Here is a 19,927-nt window from a genome sequence, read left to right as displayed (position 1 = left end):
TTCCCAGGGAAAACTGTGATAATGCTGCTGAGATTATCTTGGAGCCACCCCAAAAAGTTTTGCAGAGAAGACAAAGCCAAAACTCTACTGATGATTGCTTAGACAAAAATCCAAATAGCTTCCATGAAAAACATTTAGAAGGTATGCAGTTTCAGTTGTATCTGTTGAGTCTTAACATTATCAGGAAATCCACAACAAACCAAATTACTGGAGTTCTGCTCAAAATGGTGTTTTATTCTAATATGTAAAACGGTGTAATGAATATATGCTGTATTAATTGTAATTGTGTTCTTATTTGTCAGTTAAGTAACATCAAGTCATCTGAAAATAATATCTGTTTCTAAAGTAAAAACTCCAACATCTGCATACAGGTAGTTCTCAACTAATGACTTGTTGTTTAATGACTATTAACACAGAATTCAGAAAAGCTATTTATGACCTGTCCTCAAAGTTATGATTATTCCCTTCTTGGTCACATGATTGCATTTTGGTCTCTTGGCAACCGGCTCATATTTAAAGCCAGTTGAGGTGTCTTGCAGTCATGTGACTGCAATTGCAATTTACAACTTTTTTTCTGGTTTCCTCTGTTTTTTGTATTTTCTGGCAAAAAAAATACCCATTTATAAGAATTGACTTGCTTATGACTCGTTTTACCACCATAGTAAAAATGATTGTAAAATTTAGTCCAATCACAGGTTGGTTTTACTTAAAGCTGCAATGACTTACAACCTCAATTCTGAGCTCCATTATTCTAAGTTAAGGTTGAATTACTCATGTTGAATTACTTTCATGTGAGATTGGTAGCTGTATAAATAGAGTTAAATGATACTGTAGTAAATTGAAATATTGAAGAGTTATAAATCCTTAAAAACCCTTGCTTGTAGTAATGAATAACATATAGAGGAGAAAACAAGGTACCGGTAAATGTTCAAGCTAAAGTCGTTTTCCATAGACTGAGATTAAGAAATTATTTCTAGCTTTCAAGTTATTACTAGAACATAGAATAATATAGTTGGAAGGGACCTTGGAGGTCTTCTAGTCCAAGTCTCCTCAAGCAGGAGACCTTAAATCAGGGATATCAAACTGGATTTCCAGGGCCAGATCAGCATTGTGGTTCTCTGCGGGCCAGCTGAGGGTGGGAGATGGGCCTGGGCAGCTTCTGCAGCACCACACGCAGCCCCCCCGCCCCGCACCCTGTTTTGGCTGGCTGGGTGTTGCAGGAGGCCGTCCATGCTGAAAATGGCGCAAGGGGGTGTCTTAAGAAAAGTGACCTATGACTATTTTTTACACTGATGACCATTGTAGCATGATTTACATGTCACATGATTTACATTTGGGTGTTTGACAACTGATTCATACTTAGGATGGTTGCAGTATCCAGGGGTCATGTGACCATCTTTTGTGACCTGACAAGGAAAGTTAATGGAAACCCAGATTCACTTAACAACTGTGTTACTAATTTTAAAACCTCAGTGATTCGCTTCATGAATGTGGCAAGAAAAATCATAAAATGGACAAAATTCACTTAACAAATTTTTCACTTAGCGACATAAATTCTGGGCTCAGTTGTGGTTGTAAGTTGAGGTCTATCTTTAGTTTATTATCTTATTCTACATATTAATAGTAAAACTATTCACTGATAGAATCTTCATATAATCAGAAGTGCAGTCAGCTCAAAAGAGAATAATATCACATCTTTGGATAAAAAAGTGCTAATAATGGAGGGGGTTGAAAAGGAGAATAAATTTTTAAGAAATAAAACATTTTTGCCTAGACTATCAAATGTTTTCAGGTACAATTCAATTGTAAACTTCCCCAATAATATAGTTGTGATAATTAGATTTTAATTTTTGTACATATTTAATTGATCAGTTTTATTTTGTTAACTGCCTGGATCATCTTGCAGGACAGAAATGGGGGATAGAATTATAAATAAATTCATGAACAAGGTAAAATCTATTAAATTTTTTTGAATTATTGATGATTCATGTATAAGTTCTAATTCGAAAATAACACTCATGTCTGATGTTATTAGGAAGACTTGGTTATATTATGTGCTTGCAATGCAAGAGAAATTTGATTACTAAAATATAAGTGATTGTCATTTATCATTTAATGGATCTGTTTATTAGATTCAAATTCTTTCTTTCAGATTTGACAACTAAAGAATATATTTCCTTGGAAAAAGAAAATGAAAATCAGGTAACTTTTTTCGACCTTCTGTTAAAGTGCACTATATATATCTTTTACTATATATACCTTTGCATCCTATAATTTCATTTTCCATTTCTGAACAATTACAGTATTTAAACAAATATCTGTAATCAGCCTAAGGAATTTTTGCACTGTTCAGATTATTTGACACTCCAGTTTGTATTTTATGAGATACTTTTTTCGTAAAAGTTATATGGTAAATACACTAAACCAAAATTTCACATGTGAATGGAGTGCTTCCTTTTTTAATCTGTAAGAACCCTTATGTAAGATTTTTCATTAATAGTTTAGGGGGAAGGATATTAGAACGGGTCAACCATTCTTTTATTTAGATAGACAAAAGATCTGGAAAGTTAATGCTCATCTGTACTGATATTTAATTTTAAAACTGCAAATTTTTGCCAGGTGGTAATAAAATGTGAATAGTAATCATCCATGTTGGCTTTGTGAATGAACTAAGATGGGAATAGGATAGGATTTGTAAGAAGATACTTTGATACCATTACAGTCCTTTGAAACTGTATAGGATTATTAAATGAAGCCAGGACATTCATATATTATTGATGGAAGAAAAATTAGGCTTTTTTTTTTGGTCTTTCCTGGAAGTTCAACAATCCTGATAAATGCTGCTGTTTGTTATTTCCCTGATATCCAATCAGATATCAGGAGATGAGGGAATTAACATTTCTATCCATCCAATAGCACAAAGACAGATAAGAACCTGTAGATTCTTGTGCTCTAATATAAAATACCTTCAACCAGTCATCTATGTTTAACTGGGAAGTTATTCTTAGCTGTGGTTGCCTGGGTTTGTACATTATGCTCAGCTCAATCTCTTGACCATAGTTTGAGGAATTAAAAAGGAACACATTCTGACAAAATTGAAAGAATCATGAATTAATATAGGATTGAACCAAGCTATTATTTTTTTTGTCTTCTTTTGTATATTTACACTGTGATGATCCAAAACTACTGTATCCTACAATTTTATAGAACATTCCAAAAGTTGCTCTCCACTTTTTATCTTCTATAACAATGCCCTTATGCTTATTAGCCCAGTGTTTCAATCTTCATCTTAATAAATCTGAGCACAGCTGGAGCTCCTAAATTGATAATTGGTAGTTACTAAACATAATCCCCAAATCTTTTTGTAGTTACTCATTTCTGGGTCAGTGCTTGCTTTATATTTAGGTAGTCTGCATTTAATTGTCCATTTTTTAATTTATGAAATGTATTTGTTGCCCAATTAAATTGTAAGCCATTTAATTGTCTTGCATTTTGAAAGCTCCCTTTGGATTCTTTATCAGCCTGAATAGGTGCTCTTAATACTCTACAATACTTGTTTCCCAGGTTCATTCATAAAACAATTAAACAGAACTAATCCTAGTTCAAATATTTGGAAGATCCGTTATATTGCTCATCTGTAATGTGTTTCTTTAATCAGTTGCTAATTTATAAGATAATAATTCTTTTATAATTTAAGATCTTTTAGTGTGAAGCTTTGTTGAAATTTTTTTGGAAGTTCAGGTATATAAAACACCTGCATAGTTGTGTAAAGCTCTATGGAATGGTATATAAGCCTAAGTACTATTGCTATATAAAACATCTGTATAGACCATGTATTTGTTGACACTTAAAATATTCCAAATATTTGATAAATCAGAATTTCCATCTTGGTTACTGAAACTGTATAATCTTGATTTTTTAAATTTAATACTTTCCACTAATTCATGTGGTGTACAGTTAAGGATTTTAATTTTCTTGAATCTACTTTTAACCATCCATGTGGGATTTAAATGGAATAACTTTTATTATAAGCTCATTTTATCCATCTTGTGAGTTTTTCTTGGGACCTAATTTCTAAGAGTTCTGCAGATTATCAAACAAATAATTTATTAAAATTAATGTTTGCAGTTTGCTTCATTAGATCCTGATCAGAATGATATAGCAAGTAAAACAGCCAGCAATTCTGTGGCTGGGTTTTCCAGATTTATAGAAAATGAGAAATTGCTGAGCTTTGAGAGCCTCGAAGAATGTTCTGCAGGTATGAGATAAAAAGTTAAAATCTGGGGAATTTCTTCTGCTTCTAATGGTGATGTATCATATCAGCAAACAGATCATTGCATATATTGTGTTTTTTCATGCAGCTAAATGCTAATTTTAAATAACATAACTATTAAAAACAACAAACAACCTTCTAGAGATCACTGGTGATATGAAACGTTTAATAGCAAACCTTTATTTTCCATATTAGATTATGATATTGGAGATGAAGAATTCTGTGATGACCAGTTGGAAGCGTATTTTGAACAGCTTGTACTGCCAGAAATTGAAGATGCAGAGGAACATGGGGACTATATTAAAAGCATGGAATTAGCTCCAGAACAGGTATCCCTAAATGAAAAATCTGTCACTGTAATATTGAACATTTCAAATTGACAGTTTCGCTTTCTGAAACGATGCAATAAAGTTGGTAGTTTAAAGAAGAAGCTAAAATGAAGGTTTATAAAAGGATGTAAATCAGATGCTGGAAGTATGGAAACATGTAAGCTAAGCATTCTGTTTAAAAACATATCCTCATCTAGGCATGTGTAGAGTATACTGTTTGGGAGAACTATTCAGATAGTCCTTGACTTACAACAGTTCATTTAGTAACCGTTCAAAATTAAAATGACACTGAAAAAGTGTTTTTTTTTCCTCTTTATTTTCAAGATGTTTTTAAATCCTTTGGGGCAAATAGAGCAATTTAGGTATAGTAATGAACATAGCTGACTTCAGAGAGTTCAACTTGATTTAGAGTACAATCTTAATTATAAGAAGTAATAATATCTGGTTGTTTGTTTTAATTGAAATATTTTCTACACTGGCTTCAATTTTGGTCAAGTATATTTTTTATTTGTGCAAAGTGGAACTAAAATTAGCATGATTAACATTAAGTAAATAATATTAGAGATTAAATTAGACATTTTGGTTAAAAAGTTGAAATTTAAATCTTTAACTTCTTCAGGAAAATTTTCAGATTCCAACTGTTTATCAAGCAACAGTAAGAAATCATTCTCCTATTGCAAGTTATGAAGAATCATATGATGTTAAGGAAAAACATTACAGCATGCAAGAAGAACAATTCAAGTTGCCCATAGTTACAAGGGAAGAGGTACAGGATAATTAAACTTAGTTACATTTTTAGTGGAAATCAGTCTTAATATTGCTGGGACTTGTTAGTTATGAACTTTTGAAAATTGTAAATATATTTATTAACGCTAAATACATTATAAGTTGTCTTTTATTTCCTTCCTATGGAAGAACAATGAAAACTATAAATTTAATCCTAAATCAGAGTACCGTAAGAGTTCTGATAAACTTTCTATGGGAACAGCAGCAAATCTTTCCGAAATCAAAAGCAGAAAAACAGATTCTCAACATATTTGTTCAGAGATAGAAGGTAAGCTAACTTTGTAACTTTATTAATGTTTTTTTAATGTGTGTTACTGATCTAATTACCTAGTTAAAAGACAGTGTGGTATCTTTGCAAGCTTTAAACACTATTACATATAAAAATAGAGTAAAAAAAAATGAGATATATGTATTATGTAGTTTAAAAAGAAAACCTAAAATGTTTTAAGGCCACAATGTTGTTGGAATATTTTGCCTTCTAAATACTGGCTACTTTTAATTAAGCAAGAAATTTGAGTTGAGCACTTATACATTAACTGAAAATTGTTGGTATAAAATAATTATAGGCAATGGAAAAGCAATACTCTGGCAATATAGTTCTATTCCCAAAAATAGCTTAAATTTATTTTAAAAAATTGGTACATTGCAGCTTTTGCTTCTAAAAACACAGCAATAGTGAAGCCAAAGCTACAGCAAGGCGCATCATAGCCTTCTAGTTTAGAGAGGCTCTACCCCGAACAGAGACTACAGGGTTGTAAAAAGGGAAATTAGAGGCTGAGATAAAAAACCCAATATGTGCAAACCAGTTATCTATACATCAGAAACTTAGATAGATTTCGACTCATAGATTAGAAAATGTATATGAAAAAATGTTAACCATAAACAAATAACCATAAATCACTGATAAATACCTATTTGATATTTAGCCACAGATCTTTTCTGTGTATTAATATATTAAAATTGGAAAGTAAATGAGCAAAAGGTATCTTAAATTCTAATTTAGCATTGTTTTAGTTATATATCACACTCTTTCAGCCCAACCCATTTCATAGGATTATTGTAGGGAAAACAGTATGTATATGTATATATATAATAAACTGAAAATTGTATTTATATAATTGCAGATTATGATGACTATGATAGGGAAGATGGAATATTCAAAATTACTACAGATGGCAGAAATGTAAGTTCAGGATGTAAGTCCTAAAATTTTATTGTAATAGACTAATTTTTAAATCTTGTATAAAAAGATTTTGAGTGCTTATTTGATTAAGTTTTTTTGCTTTTGATAAAAATTCTTGCAAAAATTTGCAATCTTCTTTTGACTATCTATTAGGGATGTTTTGTTGTTTTGCATTTCCAAAAAAATTCTCATCTATTTCAAGTGCAAGTTCAATACAAAATTCTTGCTCTTATGGTTTTAAAACTAAGTTTGTGCTTCATTTTGTTACTGCATTTTGCAAAGTAAATCTTGTCCCAAACATATCTGCTTAATTGTCATACATATATTTAGTTATGACATTTGCACACAAGAAGGAAAAGGGAGACATCTTGACTGCTTTTCTAACTTAAAAATGCCCCTAAAAAGATAACCATAAAAGTTTTAGTCATAATAAAAATATTTTAAAAATCAAAATAAAATATTCAGAAGATTAGGAAGATTAGATTTTTATTTAGTTTCATGATAGGAGTCTAGTTATTTAACAAGCCACAAAAGAATCTAGTAAACCTACTGTGGGGATCATTTAACTGGATATATGCTATTATTCCAAAGGTTGTCTCAAGTCTCGGAAGATATAAATCTCATTAGGATTGCTGAGAAAAGCCAATCCTCTTGAGAGAGAAGCATTTGGAACAGGAATTCCATAAGACATTTTACAATTAAAAGACTTTGGAAACAGTTAATACATCCAATAAGTAAGCAGTTAATACCTCAAAAACAATAAGCACATAATATTTTTATGACATGTATTGTACTGGATAGCACCAATGAAAGTTTTGTAACATCTCCAAAAATAGTTCTGTATGAAATACAGATACTCCTTGACTTATAACCCGTCTGTGCGAAGTTATAGCAGATCCCCCAAAAGCGATTTATAATACAGTTTCAAAGTTATAGCAACTATATCACCCCTGAAGTTAACCCTTAACACCAAACGCAGGGATACTGCAGCGGGGCCCTTCACCTATCTCCCCTCATCACTCTAGTGGTTTCCTGAAGGCCATGGGCCAGGCATTAGGCCTGTTTTGCACTTCAATAGGCCCCATGTCACCCATTGCACACTTATCTTTTGAAGATCTCCAGAGCTTGGGTTAGGAAAGGAGGGCGGCCACTCCATTCCCAGGCCATGTGGTGGCAAGCAGCCACCGTTTTTGGGACAGCTTTATTGAATTGTAACTGCTCCAAAATGGCAGCCAGTTCCCAGGAATGAAGAGGCCTGTTTTGCTTCACTAATCCAAGCTCTGGAAAGCTCCACAGCAGACCAGAGCTCTTTATTCGACTTTGTGGCATGATCCTGAATGCAGCCATTTTGGGGGCGGCTGCATTTAATTCTGGCTTCTCCAAAATGGTAACTCTTTCCAGGATTGTACCTTGTGGCTCAAGAACAGAATGGTCTCCCCTCCTTCCCTAACACAGCCTCTGGATATCTTTGGTAAGTGTACAATGGGTGATATGGAATGAGAGTGTGGGACCCTGTGGCTTGGGAAGTAGGTCCAAAGTCTGTTGGAAGAGACAAGGGGCAGAAAGTAGAGCATGAGGTGCCTCAGTGTGGGAGAATGCCTTGAGAGACCCAGGACAGGGCTTGCACTAGGCGTCCCAGGACCTCCCATGAGGCACTCTATACTCAGCCTAATGACCCATCTGCAACTGCAACAACTGCATCTGAAAGAGCCGGGATGTGGGATTATAATTGAGGCAATCACATAGGTGCTTCACTTAATGGCTGTCACAACTTCTGACCGAAATGGGCCGGTTCCATTATAGTCGCCGATTGTGGACTATTGTAAAACTGAGTAAGAATCACCAGGGTATCATGCAGCATGCTGTAGTTTAATCAGAACATGTTCACATCTAATTTTTCACTCAAGAGCAATAAAAAGCTGGTGCACTGTATCTCCTAAGCAAAAGAGGATCTCACTTCATTATTTTAAGGGTAGTGTGATGCCTTTATATTATCTATCTTGTTTGTAATCACTAGTATCAACTAGTAAAAGTTTTCCAATAGGTTTATTGTGTGACTGGCTTAATAATACATAACTATTAATAGCACTACATCTTTTTCTTGATAGCTTGAGAGGTTCAGCTTTGGTTGGTCTCTTGCTCCTTTATTTAGTGGTGGATGGAATCTATTTACAAATAAAAGTATCCAACAAAGCAGAATTGTTTCTGGTGATCATGAGCCAAAGAATCTGAGCATTGATAAAGTATTCCAAAGTTAATAAAAGTCTTTTATACAGGTAGTTCTCAAATTGCGACCACAATTGAGCCCAAATTTTTTGTTGTTAAGTGAAACATTTGTTAAGTGAGTTTTGCCCCATTTTACGATTTTTCTTTCCACAGTTGTTAAGTGAATCACTGCAGTTGATAGTAAGCTGGTAAGTGAATCTGGCTTCCCCATTGACTTCACTTGTCAGGAGGTTTCAAAAGATGATCTCGTGACCTTGGGACACAGCAACAGTCATAAGTATGAACCTGCTGCCAAGCATCTGAATTTTGATCAAATGATCATGGGGATGCTTCACAGATTGTAACTGAAAAACGGTCATAAGTCACTTTTTTCAGTGCCATTGTAATTTTGAACAGTCACTAAGTGAACTGTTGTAAGTCAAGGACTACCTGTATAAGAGTGTGGATTTTTCTGTTTTGTTTTGGTGTCAAAAAATAACCTGGAAATATATCAGTTACTTGATAATGAAAAGAAAGATCATTTTAAAAACATAAAACAACTTTTTTTTCCTTTTTATGTATTTTTGCTTTTTCATAAAAGAATGCCACAAATGAAATCATCTCTGAGCTAAATCTTGATTCACTCTACTTTAAATGTATTGAGGATAATGCTGCTTCTGAGATCTGGAATACAGAACAACAAATCAAATTTCCCAACCAGTGTCAAATGGCTAATGAAAATCACATTTCTTTAGCTGATGTTTATCTGTCCCCCACTATTTGCAAAGAATCTGAACATGATCAACATACAACGAAAGGTTAGTAAAATGCTAGGTCATTCAAAAGTTCTGGCACCATTCACCTTGCCATGCCAACTAGAGTAAATTAGACTTTCTTAATTTTGCTTTGGCTGTTAATCTAAGAAACTCCTTGTCAGCAATTGCTGTGCTTTGCGCTTTATGAATCTGTAATTTAAATAACAAATAGTTTTAGATGATACATTTCATTTAGCATAGATAAGTTTGTTAATAGCTAATGAACAAAAATACAGTTGAACCTTAAATATAATATTTGGTATTATAGTTTAGACAAAATAGCAGTTGTCTGTTATTTTGTCTGAAAGCAACAGTTACTTGCTTTCTTAATTTCTCTTGCTTTTCTCCAGTAGATAGCAATAGCACTTAGACTTATATACCACCCCATATTGCTTTACAGCACTTTCTGAGCAGTTTAGAACCTCAGCATATTGCCCCCAACAATCTGGGTCCTCACCAACCTTGGAAGGCTGGAAAACTCACTTAGCCTTGAGCTTGTCAGGATCAAATTCTTTGCTGTGGGCAGAGTTAGCCTGCAATACTGCATTCTAACCACTACACCACCAGGGCTCTTAATACAAACTTTCCTTACGTTAATTGTAAATTCTTACACATATGATATAAATTTTTTAACTTGAAATTTTAAAGACAACATAAAATTTATTTTTCAGAAGACCAGTCACATAATGTTGTATACCAAAATGAAGAGGGTAAATGGGTGACAGATCTTGCATATTATACCTCATTTGATAAAGAAGAAAAATCCAATGTTTCAGACATAAGTGGAGACTTTATAACTGGAGGTAAGTCTGATTATACTTTTATTTCTTTTACAATTTCCTACTAGTAAATTTATAATTCTAAAATAGCATCCATTTGCTAGCTCACACTTGAAATAATTAATTTCTTAATATCAAGAATTACAAGAAATAAGTAAAATCACAAAATTACAAAGCTAATGCTTAATAATATGACTTGGTGTATTTGCTTCTAAAAATAAATAATGAATTTTAATATAGCTTCTTCAACTAGGAAACCTGGTTCACATGGAGAGACTACTGTGCTTTAGATTTTCAAAATGCATATAGTATTTGTTACGAGAACATGATACAGATACAGTATTCCAAATGGCTTAAATCTTTGGCAGTTATTTAACAGATTTATTTTAATAGAAATGCATATATCTACCATAGATATTCTAGTATAGATATTCTAGTCTATTTTAGTAGAAAGAAAATAATGCCTGTTCTATTCATAAAGTTTATATAAGAAGTTATAAGAAATTAGAGTCTAGAGTGAGCCCTTGGGCTTCTGTTATAATTTGCCTTTAATTTTATGTTAAGTATTCTCTTTTTTTCTCTCTCTTATTCCTTTCCCAACCCTTCTCAAAAGCTGAAGCGATAGCTATGATTGCCCAAGATCAGGAAGTATTTGAAAGGGAACACAGGTTTATGCAGGTAGGTAACATCAACATTAAATAGATACATTCTAGAATATTTGTATTAAACACCTAAAGATAATTTTTGATATTTTTGTGTTTTGTATAATTTCAGGAAGAGAAAATGGATGTGCAAAATATATCTGGATTAGAAGATGCATCTTGGAAATCAGTTAATAACCACAATATATTAAGAGAGTCTCAAAATGACTTTAATAGAGATGCAAGTTATTTACGACTTTCTCTGGGAGAATTCTTTGGTCAGAGATCTGAGGCTCTTGGTTGCCTTGGTGGAAGTGGTGATGTGAAACGGGTACATATATAGCTGCTTTTATATGCAGGAGACATGGTGTTTTTGCATTGTTTTCAATTAAAATTATTATAGTTTGTTGGCAGATTATTAAAAATAAAGATTCATTTGAAGAGTTTCAGGCAAGACAGAATACTTAACATATCACAATTTGGCTTCTGGAAACTTAATTTAAAAACCTTTGATAGTTCTATATCTGCAAACTACTGTAGACAAGATTGGACATTGATCTATAGAAACTATTGTTACACAGGATATAATATTCATTAGGGATACTTTCTTCAGTTGACTATTAGCAAGACAAACCTTCAAGAGACATTTGATATTGCTAGATTGAGCCCATACATTTCCTGATACTGTTTAGCTTATCAATAAATGTATTGCTTTCTTTGTGTCTTTTTATAGCCGTCTTTTGGTTATCATATCACTTCTCCAAAGAAGAGACAGCCCATACCTTTGTTGAGGCAATCTGATATATATACAACAAACTTTGGTGAACAGGATTTGGATATTTCTAGTAATTGTCCAGGTAATTTCTACTTTAAATATAATATTTATTGTATGTTTAGATGTACTGATTGTATTTCATTCTGAATAGCTGTTTATTTTCTAGTATTAGATATCTCTTTTTACCAACCCTGGAGGAAAAGCTTAGATTTTTTCTCATGTTACTTATTGTGTGGCGAAGGGAATAGCATCTTTCTCCAGTTCTAGCCAGTTCTAACCTTGTCTTTCTCTAGGAAACAGAAATGTTCAATAGTTGGGCTAATTGTTCCCATAACCATAACAAATAGAGTAGTTTGCCCATTCTTAATTTTGCTTAATTTTTTATTATTTTATTTTAGTGTTTTATAGGCTCTCATGGCCAGCAAGCACATGGATAATAACTTACTGTCCATGGACACAGATTTCTCTGATAGCTGAAGTCAACCATTGATACTAGGTCCCAGTGACATAGGATTATTTTCTTTTAGTACTTAACTTCATTCCCTTCAGGAAAACATAATTAGTGCTATTGCTGCTGATTTACTGGGCATGAGCTGTGTGCTGTTCCTGGTGTGCAGTGAGCTTGTCAATGCTCCTTTGGGAAGCTGGATGGCTCAGACACTGGAATGAATGGAGGCTAGCAGTGCCAGCCACTCATCTCTTCCTCCCGATCCTTTAGAAAAAGAACAGTGAAAGGACACCAATACTATATTTTTTTCAGAACCGCTATTCTATCTATTGTTGCATGTAATATTCCTATATATATTCCTTTGGAAGGAGTATAAATCCTTCTATTCATCACCATCCAGTCAAAGCTAAGAAGCTTCTTGGATGAGAAGTGAAACGTCTTTTACAGAGAGGGCTGTAAAGCACTGTGAAGCAGTATATAAGTCTAAGTGCTATTGCTATCTTCAAAGAAAAACAAGAAAGTCCAGTTGCCTCTTGAAAAAAAGCACTTTTTTGTCTATAGTCAAAGTTATCTTTCATTTAAAAGATAGTATATTTGTTAGATAACCTTGAATTGTTGCTAAACCCTTTCCTAAAGAATCATACTAATCTGACCTCAGAGAGACTAGTTTCTTGGATTATTCATTTTTAGTCCTGATTAGAGAAATCAGACATTTTTCAGCAAGTCTTTGCTCTCTCTGTAAGACAGGCAACCTTACTTGCAGTTTGTAGACCCAGCTATGGCACAGCACTATATTCCTTGCCTAATCAGATGTAAGCTTCCAATATGAATAGAGACTAATGATGGAAATTCCTGAGACTCCATTATTGAATGTGTTGCTCCTCAAGAAATTTACAGTTCTTTTTAACTTGTTTGCATGTTCCCCTAGTATTAGGTATGGATTGGTTCCAAAATCCAGAAATTTTAATTGTGCTATAAAAATGGTCACAGGTTTATATCACATTCAGTATGTTTTCATGAGATTATTCTGTTATTTCTCTCATTTCACAAAGGTGATATTGTTGCCACCTCAAATTTTGAGCAATACATTCGTAATCCTAGTAGGTTGATCTGTTAATCCACTCCTGACTGGTCACACACCAAGAATCAGGCTCTCCTTTGTCTGCTATAGAAATACAGTACATAGGATGTACATGTAGACTTTTTTGTACAGCTCAAGCAAGGCTTCCACCCACTTCAGGACCTGTCAATTGAAGACAGTGGTCCAGATTTTTTCACATATATCCTTTCTGAAGACCTTGGAGTTCTTTTCATATTTGTCATTCCAAAAATTGGGAAAGAGCTATCTTTTCTTACAGAAATTAGCATTAAAAGATATCTAGGTCAATAGTAATTGGAAAGAGATATAGTCCTCTTTTTTTTCTTTTTTAAAAAAAGTTTTATTAATTTTGTATTGTTTGCATTTTGTTAAGTGCTTAATAAATATCATGTTGTCTGGGTTATTTTATTTGCTTAGCAGTACAGATTACATTCTTAATCTCCATCCCTTTTTTGCAACCACTGGTAGAATAAGTTCCATGTTTGATAATATTCTGTATCTTCTTTCTGTTTAATTTTCAATGTAAGTCTATCCGTTTTTGCACAGTCCAGTATCTTCCTAATTATCTCTTCGTCTCGTGGTATTTCTTCATTTTTCCAATATTGTGCAAATATAATCTGCTGTTAATACATGCAATATTAAATATATATTTTGCTTATCAAATTTTTCTGGTGCTTTACCTAATAGAAAAAGTTCAGGTTTAAAATCTACATAGTCCTCTCTATGATATGCAGTAGAAAGTACTTCATGGACTTCACAATATATCTACTGAGTACTTACTACCATATATGGAGATATTTGCTTTATTTCTTATTGGGTGAGGTTTTTTTGTTTGGGTGAAAGTAGATGATTAAAATCTGGCATCTGTAAAAGTCTACAGTAAGAAAATCTGAGCTCTGGTGGCTCAGCAGACTAAAGCACTGTTATTAACATCCACTTACATCTGCTGCCTGCAATTACTACAAGTTCAAATCTCACCAGGCTCAAGGTTGACTCAGCCTTCCATCCTTTCTAAGGTAGGCAAAATGAGGACCCAGATTATGGGGGCAATAAGATGACTTTGTATAAATATACAAAAGTATGAAGGCTATTGCTTAACGCATTGTAAGCCGCCCTGAGTCTCCGGAGAAGGGCGGCATATAAAATCAAATTAAAAAAAAATCGATTCCACCAGATTTGAGATCCATTCCTACAGTGGACTGAGAGACAAGTGTAACCGGGAGAGCCATGATTGCAGTCATTAAGCAAAGTGGTCATGTGGTATCTCACTCAACTGAGATTTCGGGCCCAATGGTGGTCAAACATGGAGGACTACTTGTAGTATAGGTGTTCATAAAGCATTCTTTGTGATCATAAATCATAGTTTATGAAATTATGTTTGGCGAATCCTCAACAATCACTATTTGCAAAGTTTGCTTTAAAATCTGTATGAAAAACTAAAGACCAGCACTTGTTCCTTAAAATGCTGGGCCTCTTTTCTCACTGTTATTAGTTTAACTAATGTCCTAACCTATTTAAATTACCTGGATTTTTGTTTGTCTTATCCGTTTTGTTCATTTCTTTAGGAGATGTAAAAGAAAACATTAAAAAGGAAGTTGCATTTGCTACTTCTGCTGTTGGTGAATCAGATATGCAGTCCAGAGAAAATAGAACTGTAAGTATGCAAATAGATTTCCAAAATCAAAGCAAAAGTATTGATTAAAAAAGGTTTGGTTTTATAAAACTACTAAAATAGGTTTGCCATTTCTTTCAATATACAGTTATTCGTGTTGAGATTAGAATATAAAACATACTTTCTCTGAGGGAATATGATGTGGCACAATCAGCATTTGTGGTGCATAATGTCCAGTTATAATTGGGTCACTTTTTATAGACAAGTGGGTTGAGTAAGATTGTGATGAGTATTCAGATCAATTGAATCAAACATTTTAATGTTTAAACATTAAACATTTGAGTCATTTGTTTTTCCATTCAGAATCAATCTAGAGACAGAGAACTTGAAAGAAAGCACCTTCAACTTGAGCCCTCTGTCCTGAGTGTGAGCACAATTGCATCCGCGATTGCAAATGCTTCTGTTAGCGCTGAACCATCACAGCTAGCTGCTTTGATAATGGCACTTTCAAATAAAAATAAAGAAGGAATAAATGTTCCAGAAGGTGACAAACTCACAGACTTCTCAGTTGTCAATCAGTTATTATTGAGCAATATAGAAAATAGTACATTTGATATAGAAAAGTATCTCAGAAGAGCTGAAGAAGTTGAAAGTAACAATGAACAAGAAACCCTGATTAAACATGAAGAAATCAGCATAGATCGGCACAAATTTTTGTCCACTCATGAATCCAAAACTCTCTCGGGAGATTCATCTAAAAACAATTTCAATACCGATCATGGAAAAGAGAAGCAGCATCTGGAAAAAATATATGAAGGAAACTGTGTTGGAGGATTGCACTGTAGCATTTCTTCTGAGCAGAAAACAGAAGTGGAATATGTGCAAGCATCATCTAATACAGTTGAATATTTTCCATCAAAAGAGCAGACTTCATTACAAAATTCAAAAGAGGAGCCACCTGAAAATGCTGGAGTATCTTCAGAGACCGAGTTGCCATCAATGCCAAGTGAGTTTTAATATTTTTTTTGCTAACCTGACTTGAATTCAAAAGGCACTTTTATGACAAACAAGGAAAACAATTTTATATGGAAGTCTTGATTTGCCAGTTTGATTGAAATTGGGTAATAAAAAGATAACTAAAGAAATGGAAATATGAATAGGTTTTTTTATTTAAGTGAAACAGCGAGCATTGTCAGAGGTTTCCCATTATACTTTCCTGGCTTATTTGGCATGAAATGTAAAATTGTGCATAAATATAGTAATAAAATATTAAGGTGCAAATCTATCTCTGGTTCATAAGAAGTAATAAAGGAAGTAAATGTAGCAGACAATTATTTGTTCTAGATTTATTTTTTGACTTATTTGGAAAATAGGCATACATGATATGCCTATAAATATGTGTAGTATTTGAGGATCATACAAGCTAGGTCATCGTGTAATTTTTTACTTTGTTTTGTTTTGTTTTGTTTAGCATAAAATTTCAATCAAGTTCTTATGGTTTTGAAATCATGGTTTTTGATTTGGTTTTACATATAAAAATAATGATCACAACTAGCTTAACTCTGTATTAAAAGAAATGATGTCATGTTTCTTTTAATACTAAAATTGAGTACTTTGGATCTTACGATCAGTTAAATAAATACATTACTGTAAAAGAAAATAATATTTTCTATTTTATCTTTCTTGCCATACTTCCCCACATAGCCCATCTAAAAGGAATGGGGAAGTCACATTCTGGAAAACATGAGTTAAAAAAGGGGAACGTGAGAGAAGTGTACCTAACATTTTTAATTTACTTATTTTTCTCATGAGTGTCCTTCAGTCCCAATTATTACAAATTGATGCATTAACTTTGTATTTTTATTTTTTTAAAAAAACTAAGTCATAATTGTACATGCTTTAGAAATAATCTGAAAAGTTTTTTTTAATTATCAAAATTAATTGAAATATTAAATAATTGGATTTTTATTCACTAAAAATAGTGTGGGTTTTTTTTTACATTCAAGTGTATTCAGAGTTTTACTTAATATGATTCAGTAGAGCACTCCATTTTACTTGTTAGATAAAGAAGTGCATTAACATTGAAATAACAGAAAGCTGTGTCATGCTAATGTACAGCTAAATGCATAATTTATTTTCTAGGAATGATACTGGACAAATTAGTTATGTCCCAGATTTAATTATTATGTTCAGTGAGAATCTTTCTACTGTTGTACCCATTCCGATTGCCCAGTTTTCAATCATTATTAATATTTATAATTATTTTTATGAAACGGTGCATTTGTATAAGTGAAGAAAATCAACCACAGTTAATTGATCAATTGGTAACTCTATTTTTCCCTTTATCCAGCCAATTCTAAATCAGAGGAAAGAGCTAACACGAGCACCCTCCCTTTCGATTTAAAGGTTATACCAGTATTGGTTCCCCCTATTCCTAACAATGAAAAAGCTACAAATAAAGAGAATAGTACATGCTATAATGAAAAACATGTGACTTTTGAAAACATACATCTTGATAATCAGACTATAGTGGGTAAGTTAAAAATATTATACATGGATTTCTGCATGTCTGAGGGCAGTTTAATTTCTTTTTTCAGAGGACAATGACCTGCTATGATAGTGGTGTGTTACTCCACTTCATTTCTGGGGGAGTTTTACTCATCTCTGTTGAATATCTACTACTGTTTTTCAGAGTCTTCTCTCTTTCTTATTCTGCCTTTTATAGGTTAATTTTATGTATAGTATTATCTGTACATAGATTATTAGCTTTTGTTCCTTAATTTGTTGCTTGTTTAGAAAGACCCTAATTAAAAACAAAAATAACAGTGAGAAAGCCATACTATTTGTCCTCTTTCTAGAGTGGAACTACCCATTAAAGGGGAACTGTTCAATATCATATAATGTGTTCATCACTGTAGCTTAAGTTAAAAAGGTGCTTATACTAAATTAGAATATTTTGTCAGCCAGAAATCCTGCTCATAATTTTTTTAAAAAACAGTTTTATCAGATTTAAACATGAATAAAAAGTAAATAACCAAAGAAAGAAAGAAAAAAAAAATCAGGTAAAAGTACAAAGAAAAAAAGGGGAAAGGTAAAGAAAAAAAAGAAAAAGAATGGCTTCTGACTTCCTTTGGTACAGATATAGATAAAAAGAAATACACCCAATTCTTATTTAAAATTAACAATAGTCTACATTTCTTATATAAACCCATATGGGACTTCCAAATATAACCAGTTAGGAGTTTTCCTAGCAACAACCGAATAAGCAATAACTATTTTAATTACTAGATCATAATATTGCAAATTCTGTGGAAGATTCACTAATCCACCTGCTATCTTCTTGGAACATTCTGTTTATATTTGTATAATGCTATTAGGAATAAGAATATATTTTAGTTGAAGAATGCAACCTTTTATGGGGAAGTGTTACAGGTTCTACACTGGAGGGTTGTAAAGATAAATGCTACATTTCATGAGCAAGTGGCTATACTTTATAATGGAAAGTTATATTATCTATGATATATATAATTTATAATAATACCATAAATTGCTTATCTTTATCAACATCCTTTTTCTCTGAAATAGAAAAATAGATGTTTGTGCTTTCTCCTATATATCAGTAAGACAGGGTATCAGAAGTAAATGTTTTACCAAATAATACCTGTAGTATCTCTGTATCAGCTGGCCGCCTTCTGGATCTTATATCTTCTGTGAGCCTCTCTTAGAATTAGATGCATAGTGGATTGTATATTTCCCTTTGGGAATTTCTTTTCATATAAGTTCACATATTTCTATTACTATGGTTTGAGTACTGTATTATAACTATTTGATGGACAGATAGTGGAAAGCAATCTGTCTATTTTATTTATTCAGTTTATAAACTGCCCCATTTATTCAAGCTTATTTGTTCAGCCAATTGATTGATTTTTACTTAGTATGTTGGATTATGAACTATAGTCATGATCGAGCTTTCAGCAAATTATAGTTTAAAAAATTGTCCCCCCTCCAGTTTAGTGCACTACAAATTCCTGCCTGATCTGAAAGGCAGAAGACACAGTAGTACATTCTGGAAGAAAATCACAATATTTAAGGAACTGGAAATACTATTTAGACATCACTAAGAAGAATTCAAAATATTTTTTCTAATATTCAGGTGAAGCTGTTGGAAGAACTGAACCAAAGCTTATGACATCAACGCCTGGTGTACAAATTTCAGATGAACAGTATAGCTTCAGACCTTCAACTTCCCCACTGACTCATTCATCTCCAAGTGAATCTTCAGGAGCTACCTTTACAGGGTAAGAGTTCTATGTATCTAACAGATAGTCTATATTTATGTATGAGAGACAGATTGTTATGATGCTTTATCCTATAGTATTGCTTCCATGTTCTACATCACCAATTTGGTGTCTCAGGCAAAGATGGTCCCCTTCTTTTTTAAAAACTAGGAATACAAAGGATTTGAAGTATTGCATTCAACCACTAAAGTGTCCTTCAATTGAATTTATTCATCAACCTATCAGAAAATGTTATTTTTGTTTGTTAGGGAGTACCAACTTTTACCTTTGTTTCCTTTATTAAGAATTCTTCTTTAAAGAGAAACTTTTCAGAAAGTTATTGAAGATATTTAAATTGACATTAGACTTTGCAGTTCCCCTAGTTGTATAAGTCATAGATATGTAGATATTTTTCTTAAAGTCTCTGTTTTGTTTCTTAGGTCTGACTTTCCTTCTACATCACCCAACTTTAAGAAATCAACTTGCAATGACAATACATTACGACAATCAGTATACACTGATCCTAGCTTAGAACATTTGACTTTTGTTTCTGCCACTGAAAACACTTGTAAAAGTCTAGCTCTATCTAGTCCAACAAGATACAAAGTAAGTACTTTGTTAAATGCTAATGTTTATTTATATACAGACATTAAGGTCATACTGACTTTTCAGATTACACTTCATGGAATTGCAATAGAATGAAAT

General features: G+C 32.9%; 1 protein-coding gene across 3 annotated transcripts in view; it reads left to right on the top strand.

The window, feature by feature from the left end:
- The window catches only part of CEP192 (centrosomal protein 192), a 59,652-nt gene that overhangs the window by 5,385 nt on the left and 34,340 nt on the right, over positions 1–19,927 (top strand). For 2 of the 3 annotated variants that reach the window (XM_034429408.3, XM_034429407.3), the window contains exons 4-20: positions 8–141; positions 2,153–2,202; positions 4,129–4,258; positions 4,469–4,602; positions 5,222–5,368; positions 5,518–5,656; positions 6,513–6,571; positions 9,378–9,594; positions 10,263–10,394; positions 10,984–11,048; positions 11,145–11,342; positions 11,745–11,868; positions 14,899–14,987; positions 15,309–15,951; positions 17,296–17,478; positions 19,099–19,243; positions 19,663–19,828. In XM_034429408.3, coding sequence (XP_034285299.2) covers positions 8–141; positions 2,153–2,202; positions 4,129–4,258; positions 4,469–4,602; positions 5,222–5,368; positions 5,518–5,656; positions 6,513–6,571; positions 9,378–9,594; positions 10,263–10,394; positions 10,984–11,048; positions 11,145–11,342; positions 11,745–11,868; positions 14,899–14,987; positions 15,309–15,951; positions 17,296–17,478; positions 19,099–19,243; positions 19,663–19,828 — 2,755 coding nt within the window. The remainder of the gene's footprint in view (positions 1–7; positions 142–2,152; positions 2,203–4,128; positions 4,259–4,468; positions 4,603–5,221; positions 5,369–5,517; positions 5,657–6,512; positions 6,572–9,377; positions 9,595–10,262; positions 10,395–10,983; positions 11,049–11,144; positions 11,343–11,744; positions 11,869–14,898; positions 14,988–15,308; positions 15,952–17,295; positions 17,479–19,098; positions 19,244–19,662; positions 19,829–19,927) is intronic. The other variant, XM_087891302.1, reaches the window with a different exon arrangement.

Source organism: Pantherophis guttatus, chromosome 3 (genome assembly GCF_059756535.1).
Source record: "Pantherophis guttatus breed Tessera chromosome 3, ASM5975653v1, whole genome shotgun sequence".
In the NCBI taxonomy this organism is placed as follows: Eukaryota; Metazoa; Chordata; class Lepidosauria; order Squamata; family Colubridae; genus Pantherophis; species Pantherophis guttatus.
This window is presented reverse-complemented; position numbering and strand designations above follow the sequence as displayed.